This window comes from Mobula birostris, chromosome 26, assembly GCF_030028105.1.
Source record: "Mobula birostris isolate sMobBir1 chromosome 26, sMobBir1.hap1, whole genome shotgun sequence".
NCBI classification, from domain to species: domain Eukaryota; kingdom Metazoa; phylum Chordata; class Chondrichthyes; order Myliobatiformes; family Myliobatidae; genus Mobula; species Mobula birostris.
In genome coordinates this window covers 5,622,257-5,637,266 of record NC_092395.1, presented here as the reverse complement: position 1 = coordinate 5,637,266, position 15,010 = coordinate 5,622,257, and the positions used below count along the sequence as shown (strand labels likewise).

The following is a 15,010-nucleotide window of genomic DNA, read 5'->3' as shown; positions in this document are numbered from 1 at the left end:
CAGCAGCTGCCGTCTCTTGTGCCTCTTGTCTCTGTTCTGTCCTGCACTTCTAGAATTTTGTATGTTTTCATACCTCTTTATTAAATTACATTTTAATTGGTACATATTTTGCTTTGGAATAACACTTAATTCTTGATTACTGAGTTTAATATAAATTTCAGTACTACCTCTTGGAAGTATTTCAAAATTCAAAGTAAATTTATTATCAAAATACCTTGTATGTCACCATTTACAACCCTGAGATTCATTTTCTAGCGGGCATACTCAATAAACCCCACAACCATAATTGAGTCAATGAAAGACTACTCCAACAGGAAGGACAACCAGTGTGCAAAAGACAATAAACTGAGCAAATACAAAGAGAAATAATATAATAATAAGTAAATAAGCAATAAATATCAAGAATCTGAGGTGAAGAGTTTTGAAAGTTAGTTGATAGGTTTTGGGAGCAGTTCATTGCTGGGGTGAGTGAAGTTATCCCCACTGGTTCAAATCCCAATGGTTAAGGGGTAATAACTGTTCATGAACCTGGTGGCGTGGGTCCAGAAGCTCCTGTACCTTCTTCCTGATGGCAGCTGCGAGAAGAGAGTATTGCCTGGATGGCTGGATCCCTGATGAAGGGGCTGTTTTCACTGCGACAGCATTCCATGTAGACGTGCTCAGTGGTGGGGAGAGCTTTACCCATGATGGACAAGGACGTATCACCACTTTTTTAAGGATTTTTCATTCAAGGGCTCTGGTGTTTTCATACCAGGCTGTGATGCACCCAGTTAAGTATTTTGTCCAAGTGGTCATCATTAATGCATGATGCTTAATGTAAGGCCAACTATCAAAACATATAGTGAGACATGTCATTTTGCATCAAAGGCAAACATAGTCCTAGGATCACTGTGGCAGGCCACAAGTGTTGCCATGTTTCCGTTGCCAACATAGCATTCCCACAACTCACTAACCCCAACTGCACATCTTTGGAATATGCCGTTTAACAAATTTCACGTCACATGCCTATTATAATAAACCTGATTCTGATTCTAGAATGTGGAAGGAAACCAGAGCACAGGCAGAATGTACAAACTCTTTACAGACAGCAGCAAGAATGATTGGGGTGATAGATGACATTGTAAAGCAATTGCGTTAAATGCAACACTACTATGCTGTCCCTAAGAAGAGCTATCAGAAATTAACTAAGAGCTATCTTTACCCAATTTACAAGGGCATCCATTCAATTAATAGTAGCTTAAGCGCACCTGCCACCATACACCTAAGCAGATGTATGAACGGCCCCAGACCTAAAAAGTTAACCATTTCACTTTTCAAAGATGTTGCAGAATTTTTCCAGCATCTTGCTTGTTTTCCAGATTTTCAGTATCTGAATCATTTTTGATTTCTGTTGAAATCACTGCTAATTCCTGGAACGCCAATTTTGAAGATGTTTTCCACTGTTCTCTGGCTGGATTTATATCTCTTTTTTTGTCTTCTTCACACTCAGTCCTTTCTCATTCTCTTCTACAGTATTTGATGAGGTGTCAACCAAGATCTGCATACTCACAGCCTGCAAATCTTTACTTAGAACCCTAACCATGCCCAAATTCCACGCTTCACAATTTCAACACACCCAGAAATACGTTCAACGTATTCTGCTGAAACACAAGTAAAAGACGTATCCTGCATCTGCAATCTCTTGTGTCTCCTCTCTGATGAAACATGAACTTGGGTCTCACTTCAAGACGCCGCATGACCTGTTGAGTCACAACCAGCATGTTTTTGATTTTACCTCAGGCTTCCATCATCTGCAGTTTCTCCTCACTGATGAAACAGGAGCTTTGTTCTTTCTCCACAGATGTGGCCCAATCTTCTGACTCTTCTCAGCAAGTTTCCGATTTTATCTCAGACTTTCAGTATTTACAGTTTCTTGCGGAAATAGGAGCTGGGCTCTCCATCCCCAGATGCTGACCATGCTACTGAGTCCTTCCAGCAATATTTCAGGCCTTCAGCACCTGTGGTCTCTTATATCCCTTCTGATGAAACATGACTTAGTTCTCTCACCAGACACTGCCCCCCTAATGAAACATGAAGTTGGTTCTACCTCCCCAGATGCTGTCCAAGCTACTAAGAACTTCTAGCAAGACTCTCTGATTATATCTCATACCTTAAGTTCTACATTTTTTCGTGTCCCCACGTGTTAACTTGGTTCTCTCTTGGCAGACAAAGCAATGAAACTGATTTTTATCTCAAACACTGCCAAGGCTACTGTGTCCTTCCAGCAAGAACCTGATTTTATCTCAAATCCTCATAATCTGTGGTTCCTTGTCTGACAAAACATTAACTTGGTTCTTTCTCCACGGACCCTTTGTGATTTCTTGTCTCTCCAGCAATGCTCCTGATTTTATCTCAGGCCTTTAGCTTGTGTGTACTCTTTCTGACCAAACTTTAATTTGGTTCTCTCTCACAGGCACTGCCCGACCTGCCGTCTCTACGGTAATGCAAACAACAGGAATTCTGCAGATGCTGGAAATTCAAGCAACACACATAAAAGTTGCTGGTGAACGCAGCAGGCCAGGCAGCATCTCTAGGAAGAGGTGCAGTCGACGTTTCAGGCCGAGACCCTATTTGCTATGGTAATGCGTCTGATTTTATCTCAGACTTCCAGCATCTGCAGTTTTGCCTCTGCCTTCCCCAAAATCCCGACTCATCCCTCAGCACCACATGAATTACTCCGGTTTCATCGGAAGCCCCGCTCCTCCGAGATGTGGCGGCGGGGTAGAGGGAAGTTCCACCGTTCCCGGGCTCGGGGTTAGTGGTAGTGCGGACACCGGGTGGCTCCAGTTCTCCTCGGTGTGAGACTGTGAGTGCGCCTCCACCCTGACCCCTGACCCGGCGGCGGATGGCCGGTTCCCATTGTTGTGCGGGCGGCGACGTCACTGAGCGCCTCTCCCGGTCTGAGGGAGGGCGGGGGGGAGGGAGTGAGGCGAGGGCGAGTGTGTGAGTGAGGGAGGGAGAGAGAGAGAGAGAGAGAGAGAGAGAGAGAGAGAGGGAGCGGCCGGTGTGGGAAAGGAAGCGAGGGAGGGGCGGGGGGAGGAGGAGAGCGTGAGAGCCCGCCTGCCCGGCCGCGCACGCGCGCGTGGAAGAGGGAGAGAAGAAGCGCGGCCGAGACAAAGGAAAGGCGGCGGGCGCGTGAAGAGGGGGAGGAGCAGCGGCGGCGGCGGCGGCGGCGGCAGCGGCAGCGCGAGTCGAACCTCGGGCACTCTGAGACCGAACGCGCGCGGCAGGAGGAGGAGGGCGGCAGTGGCGGCCGCGGCATGCCCGGCTCGATGTTTGCAGAGATGGAGTCTGTCAGTGACTCTGGTGGCAACGAGGGCGAAGGAGGAGGAGGGGGCACAGTGTCGGGCGTGAGCGGCGGCGGCGGTGGTGGTGGAGGAGCCCCCGATGCCGCCGCCGGCACGGAAGAGGATCAGAAATCGCTGCGGCTCGCCTTGGATCACCTCTCCATCTTGGGTCTGGGAGAGGAAGGAGATGGTCTGCTGGGCGAGGGAGGAGGAGGTGGTGGTAGTGGAGGAGCAGGAGTCGGCGGCGTCGTGATGGTCGGGGAAGAGAACGACGAGGATGAGGCGGAGGATGAAGGCGGCGTGAACGGGCTGGCCGTCTCGCTGTTCCACCCGCCGCTGGTGCCGCTGCCGCCCCCGCCGCTCTTCACCGTGCCCGGGGACCCCGGGCGCAGGAAGAGTGTGAACATGACCGAGTGTGTGCCGGTGCCCAGCTCCGAACATGTGGCTGAGATCGTGGGGAGGCAAGGTAACCACAGCCGGATGAGGAAGCGGCGCCTCTTCCTCTTTTAAATTCTTTTTTTTAAGTTTATTCCTCCCCCCCCCCCAGCCTCCTCCATCAAGTCCTTTCAAAGTGTGAAATAATTTCGCCAGCAAATCATAGCTGGATATGTGCGGGGATTGGAAAAATTAAAATTCATTCAAATTCTCAAACAGTGCAGATCAGAGGTTAAACAAAAAGTAATGCAAATATGAAGCACTTTCTAATTCATTGGATATTGTATGTGTGTGTGTTTATGGGTAATTAGAGTGGGGAGAGCAAAATAGTCGTTTTCTTTAACCAAATCATTGCTCCAAAAAGAATTACTTATTTTGTGAATCCTAAATCTTTCAGATTGTTGAGATCCTGTGACTATTATGCATCAGGATTGACAGATTGTTTATGGTAACGCTTTCTGCATCATTGGAAGATGTTGAGTGTCTAGTTTGGATTTAATGCAGTTGCTTTGTGTGTGGGTGGGGTGGTGCGAAGGGGCAAAAATAACTTATTTGTGCATAACAGAAATGGATGAAATACTGTGGTTGACAGGATTGGATTGTCTCAATAATTTAATTTTCATTGGGCCTGTCTGTCTTTGCTGTTTCAGTCTGTTAACAAAATATGATTTATTTAAAATATTCAGAGGAAAATTGGTTTGGAAGAGGGTAGTTAGTTGCTTGATTCTTTTATATACCTGAAAAACATATAGGCATTCACACAGGATATCCTGAATTCAGCCCAGTGTGATTGTCATGTAACACGGCTAAACATTTTTCAAACTCTCAATTTTTTTCCTTGTTTTATAATAAAAGGAGAAGTAGAAAGTGCTCATGTTGTATTTAAAGGTGACAATTTCTTTTTTATTAGGTAATTTGGACAAATTCTTTAGTGTTTCATTGTTCTCTTTGTTAAGGAATCAAACCATGCTCTGATTTATATGCTGACATCATAGGCTGTAGGGTTTGGTCTTGGGAGTCTGGGATTGATTTCTGCTTTTGTTTCCAGAACACCAGATATTGCCATATTTGAGATAGATTTTATTCCAAAATTCTGCCAGATAGAAAATTTTTTGATGAAAGCACTTAGCGTGTACTTGATTTTTAAACCAAAACCAGTACCTTCAAAGAAAGGAATCCTGCTGAATTCATGTTCAGTTTTGAATATCTCAAATGTGCATGCATTCATTTGTACTTGAATGCATGTTTTAGTATAGTATCTTTCAGTTTGTAGGGATAAATCAAATCCATTTGGTACTGTGGGTAGTGAAAACCTTCGTTAATATTTTAAAACTTCATTAAAGTAATTTACGGGTGGACTTTGCTTTCAATGTAGGAATAGCTAAGGCATCTAAACTAGATTTTGTGGAAAATATTTGATTAAACAAAAGTTCTTATGACTTTACATTTCTGAGGAATGATGCACATCTTGTTTGATCAATGCAAGTTTTAAAAACAGCACTCTCAGAATTATAATTTCTTTATATTCAGTTTTAAGTGCAATTTAATTGGTTGCTTTCTTGTACATGCTAATTTTTTTCTCTTTTAAAATTCTTTTTTAATGTGGTTGAAATGTATGCAGGAAAATAAATTGATATTTATTGATACTCACACACTGATATTCATTGTTGATCCTCTATTGTGAGGGTTGCAGTCTGTCTGATTGTGGAGTGCAGTCATATCCAAACAGGGACACCAAAAGGTTCACGGTGATTATTAAAGGTGGGAACCATAAATGATATTGGCCCTTGGGCTTACAGGTTATGTATGCCATGTAAATGGTTGATTTCTGGGTAAAATATGTTAAAATACTTTAAGATGGCATGTATTTGTACACTGAGTTATTCACAGAGCCTGAATTTTTGACTTCAGTTCATTGTCACTTTGAACTTTAAATTGAAGTGTGGAAGTTACTCTTTCTTGCATGGATCCACCTCCAACTGTGACTAAAGTTAGATGAAATGGTTGGTGCCTTTCTCCCAGATTATACATCTCTGAGTATTTGCCTTTATTTTAGCACTGATGTAATGGAATTGGCTGAGCAGATATATTCAGCTATATTAAAGAGATCTGGGTATGTCCGTAGTGTACCACTTTTCTGCTGATACTTCAGGAAACTGTTCATAAAGCTATGCATTAGAAACTATATGCGCCACATGTTTTCATTGCCCCTGTAGCCGCGTGCGCACACACTCCCAACCATGTCTGTTCCTGTTATTTTCTAATACTTTTTCAACCTTTCAGCTTGTTACATTTTATTAAGCAGTAACTTCAGCTAGCGGTTGTTTGGCATGGAGTCAACAAGGTTAGGACTTCGTAATAGGAATGGAGCTATACAAACACTTCCAGGCAGTGATAGTGTTATTAGTACAATTTTGGTATCAGCTAGACTGTGGTTGATTTCTAAGCAAAGAGGGCCTTGGAAGAAGGAGAGAGCTTGCCAACTGAGGCAAAACTTTTGGTATATTGTTGGGTTATGAATTTAAAAGTTCTCTTACAGAAAGTACTGTTGAGTGGAGTATGGTTTTGAGCTTCCTAAATACAGCTGCAGTTGGTTCTACATTTGCATGCACTTTCAGCAGAGGAGAAAATGACCGCAAATACTTTCCTAAATATTTCTGGCCTCTCTTTTAGTTTTTATTTCTTCCTCCGAAAGTGACACCATGTTCGTGTATACCATCTGAAGAAGCCTAATCCATATGCAAGTCAAACAGTGAATTGATATTAGAAGCCATTTTATGAGGGGGCAGAACAGAGATGATAGTGAGAGTTGATTCCATCTTGTCCAATTGCCTGTATACATGCCTTTTCTATCAATGTTCAGTGACCAGCAATAACCTGGTATTTTCTACCCTTAATCCAGGGATGATGCTTACAGTAGCCAGTGCTTTTCTTTCCTCCCCACAAAGTGAAGGAATAATGACATTAAGCATCTGTTATTTATTGAAATGTCAATGTTGACTATTGCAACAAGAATGGATAGTAAACTATTCAGGTGAAGCAACCAGCTTTGATTTTATTTGTAGGGGTTCCCAACCTGGGGTCCATGAACCCCCTACTTAATGGTATTGGTCCATGGCATAAAATAGGTTGGGAACCCCTGATCTAAAGTATAATTGTCTGCCTTAGTATTATGAATTAAAATTAGTAACAAGCAATAATGAAGCACTAAGTTAATCTCTTCATAAATCTTTGGATTAAACTTGCTCCGTCTTTGGGAGATAAAACTATTAGAAGTAGGAGCAGAATTGGTCCATTTGGCCCATTGAATCTGCTCTGCCATTCTATCATGGCTGATTTATTATCCCTCTCAACCTGCCTTCTCTCTGTAACATTTGACACCCATTTTTTGTAATCAAAAACCTGTCAACCTCCACTTGAGTGTACCCAATGACTTGGCCTCCACAGCTGCCTGTGACAACAAATTCCACAGAACCGCCACCCTCTGGCTAAAGAAATTCTTCCTCATCTCCGCTCTAAAAGGTGGATAGAATTAAGTGCCCGAAGACGTGAATGAAATTAAAGGTTGGTGCAGTGATTCATCAATTATCCAGTTTCCTCTCAGTTCCTGGTTCGATCCTGACCCCGGGTGCTTTCAGTATGGAGTTTACAGATTCTTCCCTTGATTATGTGGGCTTCTACCAAGTACTGTGATTTTCTTTCAAGGCCCAAAATGTGCTGGTAGATTAATCAACTGTTGTAAATTGCCCCTGTAATGTAGGGAACTCAGAAATGAACCAAAGGAGATTTGATAGACTGAGTAAGTTGTAGAGTAAGGGGTAATCAGATTGTTCTACTATTAACCAGATTGGATTTAGTGAGCTGCACAACACTTACCCTGGGAGAGGCAAACCATATTTACAATTGTACAAAATTGAAAATGCTGGACATATTCAAATGGTTCGGCAGCATTTGTGCTAAGACAAATTGAGTTCTGTTACAACTTGCAGCTTATTTTAGACTTCCAGCATTTGCAATTTTTTTGATTTTTCAATTTGCACATGTAGGCCAGTCTAGAGTGAGGCTGCGTGTTGAAATCGTGACAAACTGTAACATTGAAAATAGAAATCTGTTTGCTGTAATTCTACTCATAACTTAAAATCTTTTTCTTGTTGATACTACATGGCATCGGCATTGATATTGTAATATAGTAATAGAGATCAAGTTGTCTAATTAACTTGTGAAGTACCAGCTTTGACTAAATTAAACTAAGCAGCTTTTCCCTAAAATTAGCAGCAAACATATTTAGGTTTTAAGGAGTTCAACATCGCTGCATCTAAGCACACAAGCTAATTAAATTACTAACTTAAGGGTACTGACTTTGCAGAAGATATTAATGTTTGGAGGGCAAGGGTCTGTTGTATTCATAGATCCTTGGGTTAATTGTACCAAAACTATGTATTATAGTTCACAATGACTTGGGATGGAATACTGTTCTTCCATGTCAATTTAACCTAAAGTGAACAAGTTGTGTTAAGTGTCCACCTGAGCTTTAGGTGATTTAAAATCACTTAAAGCATGAAACAGAATTATGTACTCTATAAATGAATTGACCGTCAGGCTTGTATTTTACGTTTTAGTTCAGGCAGTTTCTAGAATGAGTTCCATTTTTTTTATAGACACCCATAAGTCGGTTCTTTATATAAGTTGGTAAAAAAATTCTCTATGGTAACTATGCCTCCACAATATTGTCATGAATGACATTCAGATTCATTTATTTGTCACATGTATATCGAAACATTGTGAAATGCATCATTTGCATTAACAACCAACACTGGCATAATGCAAAACAGCTACACTGATGAGAAAGAATTACTACTAGGGATAGACAGCTGTTTGAAGGAAATAATGCATGTGTGTATGTGGGATTTTTGAATTTTTCATTTGTCTGTAGGGATGTCCATATATCATGCGTTTTTAACCTGGGAACAGCTTGTGAGTTTAGGAGGGAGTTCATATTTTAAAATTGGGCATTAAACATGTGTTGAGTCTACTCTGCACAGCCCTCTACTACATCTGATATTTTGTTTGCTTGAATTCCTTTTTTTTTAATTTTATTTTTATTTGGATAAGGAATTCACAAATATCATGTACTTTTTTCACACATATAACCTTTTCCATTTTTTTATATGTATAAAGCTACAATTATTTATACATTCTTAAGTACACATTGAGATGATATAAAAGGAAAATAAACATTTAAATAGATAATTATGTACTGTGGTAAATCTAACCTATTAGGCTAAGTAATGGAATTAGTTGTTAAGAAAAATGGTAATAATAGTTTCCATATAACCCTTCTGGACCATTTCCACTGGTCCAAAATGTTGTATATAAGCCTATGTATCAACCATTGTAGGTGTTTATATCCTAATTTGTTCATGCTTGCTCCTGCCCGCAGACATAATTATCCAATCCCTATGTACTTATTTACTTAATTTTTTCATTTTTTTTTATCCCTTTCCCAAATCTTTCCCTTTACTTGTGTTAATTCTCTATTTTCCAAAAGAAAACAAAAAAAAAAAAACAAACATTTAGACTAGGGGTGCTTACTTACGTTAGCAATATTACTGTGTTGATGAGAAGAGCAGTATAAATCATTAGGAGAGTCATCTAAAGTCTGCTCGCATTGGGGTTATATATTCAATCCATTTATTCCGGATTTGATAAAATTTTTCTTTTTGAGTTCTCAGGGAGTAAGTCAACTTTTCCATTTTAAATATTTCCAAGATAATTTCGTACCAATCTTCTAATGTAGGTGGTATTGGATTTAGCCATTTTCTAGTGATTGATTTCTTACTTGCCGCTAAGAGGGCCTGCAGCAACTTTATATCTTCCTTCTGTTCAAGAAACAATACATGCCCCAAATAGAGCGTCTACCTCTGAATAGAGTTCAGAGGTATCTGGGACCTAAGTACCTTAACTAATGTTCTATGAATACCTTCCCAATATAGACTTAATTTAGGGCAATCCCAGAAAATATGAAAATGATTTGCCTCCTTGGAGCCGCACCTTCTCCAACACATCACATTTGTATCTTTATATTTTTCCTGATAATGGGGTCTTGAAGTATCTTATAATGTTTTTCCAACAATGTTCTCTCTAAGTCAAAGAATTAGTCGAGGACCATTGAAAGCTGCAGATTTTCTCCCAAGCCTCCTCTGAAAGTACCAACCCCGCTTCTTTCTCCCACTTCTCTTTAATATACAGTGTATTTACATTTTTAGCATGGGAGAGTGCATTATATAATCGAGAAACTGATTTACTAGGTATTGAACTGCAAGCCGAATTCAGAATCTTGAAAAATTCTAATTCTACTGTTGATAGGTCTGTATATCTACAACTCTGGTTAACATAGTTTCGTACTTGAAGGTACCTAAAAAAGTCATTATGTTCTAGGCCATATTTGTCCTGCAGGATTTGGAAACTTTGTAATACTCTTTTATCTATAAATGAGAGGTAGATTGTAAGACCTTTCTTTATCCATAGCTCAAATCTTTTATCTCCTCTGTTGGGAAGGAATTCGGTATCATATGCACACCATCTAAAGAGTTTTAACATGTTATTAATTCCACATGAATTAACCACCTTCTGCCATACTTTTAATGTAAGATTTATCCAAGCGTTTTTAAATTTTTCCAACTGGGCCATCAATCCTTTGTCAGCTATTGAGGCCTGAAGAGGAAAACTGTCAACTAATCCAAATTCTATTTCCTTCCATCTAGCCTTATATTCCCTATTACACCAATATAACAGAGGGGTTATCTGTGAGGCATAAAAATAATTTCTCAGGCAAGGAAGAACCATACCTCCTCCTTCCTTCCCTAACTGTAAGGTGTTATATTGAATTCTAGGTTTCTTTCCTTGCCAAATGAAGTGGGAAATCTGTTTGTCCCATTCCCTGAATTGATCATCATCCACCTCCACCGGTAAAGTACGGAAAAGATACAATAACCGAGGAAGAATATTCATTTTTATAGTATTTATCCTTGAATTTAAACTTAAAAAGGGGATAAGATTCCATCTATGCATATCTGCTTTTATCTCTGAGATTAATGGCCCATAATTTACCTGTGACAGTGTTGAAAGATCCTTCGGCAGGGCTATTCCTAAATATTTTAATGATTTAGCTTCCCACGTAAGATCATATGTATCCTGCAGTTTTTTGGATGGTGTATAATTTAGGGACATAACTTGCATTTTCTTTACATTTGTTTTATAACCTGATATTTTCCCAAAGTCATCCAACAGTGTAAACAATCCTATAAATGATTTTTCTGGTTCACTCAGACCAACACATCATCTGCGAATAACGCCACTTTCTGTTCAATCCCTGCCACCTTGATACCTTTTACAATTTCGCTCTGTCTTATTAGTTGGGCAAGCGATTCAATATATAGCGCAAAAAGGAGTGGAGAAATTGGGCATCCCTGTCTAGTGCCTCTCTCTAAGATGAAGGAGTCAGAGAGGTTCCCATTTATCTTAATTCGGGCTGTAGGGCTGTCATATAGAGTCTGAATTACTTTAATAAACTTTTCTTGAAAGCCGAATCTTCCTAATACTCTGTATAGGAATGCCCAACTAACCGAATCAAAAGCTTTCTCAGCGTCCAATCCTACTACCATTGTCTCTGTCTCGTTCTTATTAACCTGTTCTAATATGTGCAGAGTTCTCCTTATGTTGTCCTGTGTTTGTCTTTGTTGAATAAATCCAGTCTGGTCTAAGTGGATTAGGCCAGGTAAAAGCTTTTCCAATCTGTGCGCTAATATAGATGTAAATAGTTTGTAATCTAAGTTAAGAACACTAGTTGGCCGATAATTGCCACATTCTAGTTTATCTTTACTCTCTTTAGGAATAACTGAAATAATCGCTTCTCTCCAGGAAGGTGGAGTTTCTCCTCTCTGCAAGATCCAATTAAAGGTGTTATGTAGTAATGGGGCTAACTGTGTCTTTAGGGACTTGTACCACTCTGAGGTAAACCCATCAGAACCCGGGGACTTTCCAGCCTTTAACCTAGAGATGGCCACGTTCAGTTCTTTGACAGTTACTGGTTCTAATAAACTTTCATTTTGTAAATCTGTAAATTTAGGTAGATCTAAAAAATTCAATACACTGTCTATATAGGGCTCATTGGGGGCCCGGGGTTGGGAGTACAGCTCTCGATAATATGTTTCAAAACTCTCTTGAATTTTCCCTATTGTACTCTCCACAAGCTTTGTCTTTGGATTCTTTATTTTATGAATTGTATTGTCTGCTTGTTGTTTTCGTAATTTATATGCTAATAATCTAGCTGATTTACCTCCTACTTCATAATTCTTTTGTCTCAGGTAAAGAAAATTTCTTTGAGTTTCCAACGTATAAATATCGTCAATTTCACTTTGCAATTTCCTAATTTCCTGTTTTCGATTTGAATTACTTTTGTTGCTATCTACAACTTGAAGTTGTTTTAATTTTCCTTGAAGGTCTGCTAATTTTTGTGCATTGATTTTTTTCATGTGAGTGGTAATGGAAATAATTTTGCCTCTCAGTACAGTTTTCAATGTATCCCATAAGATCACTGGTGATGTTTCTCCCGTGTCATTAAGGTCTAGATATTCTTTGATTTCTCCCCTTAATCTCTCCATTACTTTCGGGTTATTGAGTATATGTGAGTTTAGCCTCCATAGTGTTTTCCTCATTTTCCCTTCCAGGATTAGAGACATAGAGACTGGGCTATGATCCGACAGATCAATTGTTGCAATATTACAGTTTTTTTATCCTGAGTCTATCTGTATTAAAGATAAAGAAATAGTCTATCCTTGAATAGGCTGAATGAGGGAAAGAGTAATATGTATAATCTTTACTAGTAGGGTGTAATTCCCTCCAGACATCTATAATTCCCAACTCCTCCATCAATGAATTCACTTTCCAAGTCAGAGGCTTATTCTGAGTAACTATTCTTGAAGAATCTAATATAGGATTTAATCTAATATTAAAATCCCCTCCACAAATTACTACCCCTTGAGAACTGACCATTAGGTCAAAAATGTGTCTATAAAATGACCATTCACAACCTGGAGGAGCATAAACATTCAGCAATGTTATTTCTGTACCTTCTATTCTTCCTGTGATTTTTACGAACCGTCCTTCTTTGTCTCTAGTCTCTGAAATATGTTCATAATTAAGAGTACTTGATATTAAAGTAGCTACCCCTCTTTTGTGACTCAATTTATATGATGAATAAAATACATGCTTAAAGCCCATTCTTTTTAATTTTCCATGTTCAGATTGGCTCATATGTGTTTCCTGGAGGAAAGCTATTTGTGCCCTCTCTTTTTTCAATTTAGACATAATCTTATTTCTTTTAATTGGATTCAAAACCCCATTAACATTATAGGAAATTATTTTTACCAATTCAGTTTGCATTTTTCTCTAGTAGAAAAAAAAACACTCTCCGTTTCTAACCAAACAGTAAGCAATCCCTTCTCAACAGTAAACCAAGACATATAACCACACCCTAGACATCTTTGAACGTGCAACACTTGAAAATTTTTCCCAACTTCCCACAGTGAGGCCTGAGCACCGACCCGCCTCAGTTCAGAGGGATAACCTCTATCTTCACCCTGTGTTAGAGGGCCCTCAGCAGTTTGAATAATCATAGAGAATTTTCTCCTATTTATGTCTCAACCATATTGCTATCATTCAAGTTATTCTGTCTAGTTTATTTTCAGTTACCAGTTTTCATTTTACCTTTAAGTCCGATTTACTCTTTTCAGTCATTTCTCTTAATTAATCTGTGTTCTCTGTACATTTGCGTCTGAATATTTGCAGCTTTTCCTTGTAGTTTGACACTCTGGTTCGTGTGGAGCGTCCTCGCCGCACTAACTGCCACGACTTCTGCCGAATCTTCTCCAGTAGCGACTCCGGTTGGGTGATAACTTTAATAGGTAGTCCCCGGTCCGCCAGGTCCAATGTTGCCTCCTCCACCGTAGCGTAAGTTTTTGTCCCTTCGTCGTAAAAGACTCTCAGCCGAGCTGGATACAGGGTCTGGAATCTGATGTTGTTTTCCTTCAGGACTCTCCGTGTTTCCGTATATTCCTTCCGTCTGGCAAGAATCCCCGGTGCGTAGTCGTGGTCTAAACTGATTTTACAGTTGTTCCACATGAAACCCTTCTTTTGCCATGCCTTTTTAAGCACCTCTTCCTTCGTTCTGTAACTGAGAAATCTGACCAGAATCGATCTGAGCTGGGTGCCCGCTGGAGGCTGTGGTGCCAACGCGCGGTGAGCTCTTTCTATCTGTAGATCTTTTGCGGCCGGTATATCAAGGTTCTCTCTTAAGTAGCTTCTCCACGAAGGGAATCATCAATCCGAGTTTACATTCAGTTCCTTCGGGAACTCTGTAAATCCTCACATTTTCCCTTCTCGAGCGGCCTTCTTGATCTATTAGTTTCCACTGGAGCTGGTCTTGCAGCTTCAGCATTTCTGCTACCACCTCCTCTGCGTTTTGTAGCTTCTCTTCAATTCCAACAATCCTCGCTTTGGCTTCATTTATCCGCGAGTTAGTTTTTACTATTTCTCCTTTAATATCTTCCAGCTGTTTGCTGTTATCTTGTCGGAACTCGCGAATCTCTCCGAGAATCAAGGACAGAGTCACCGATTCCCCCTCATTATCTCCGTCCTGGCTTGCCGTGGGGGAGCTAGGCCCGTCGCCTTGCTGCGTCTCTTTATGTTTATCAGCCTTCGGAGCGGACTTTTTAATCTTGTTCTTAGACATCATCCTTGCCCCTTTTATTAATATAATTATGCAATATTAAGTATTTGTCTAAATTCGATTATGGGGAAGTTTACCTTCTTTTTTGTCGAGAGACCTTTTCCTTACGCCGCTATTCCCTTGATGACCCGGAAGTCCCACCTCTGTTTGCTTGAATTCCAATATCTAATTGCAATTTAATATAATTTTTGGTAGTTTTCTAATTAAATTTATAAAGGATTTTGTTATTGTAATATTATTTAATTGTTTAAAGTTTCATGTCTTGATGTATTCAAGATTGTTTTATGTGATTTCCAGTGCACGTGTATAGGAGAACAAAATAATTGTTTCTCTGGATCTGATGCAGCCCCGTCTCACCAATATAAAAACTAATGTCAATATAATTTATTTTACTTTTCAGATGGATTAGAGGAAATTCCTTTTTTTAGAAAGCTTGATTTGTATGAGGTGTTGGTGGGGT

At 39.8% G+C, this 15,010-nt stretch overlaps 1 protein-coding gene across 1 annotated transcript in view; it reads left to right on the top strand.

The window, feature by feature from the left end:
- The first annotated feature begins 3,091 nt into the window (after positions 1-3,091).
- LOC140188343 (RNA-binding protein MEX3B) overlaps positions 3,092-15,010 on the top strand; it is a 32,481-nt gene continuing 20,562 nt past the window's right edge. Inside the window, exon 1 of the mRNA XM_072244509.1 lies at positions 3,092-3,792. Coding sequence (XP_072100610.1) covers positions 3,300-3,792 — 493 coding nt within the window. The 5' untranslated portion in view covers positions 3,092-3,299. The remainder of the gene's footprint in view (positions 3,793-15,010) is intronic.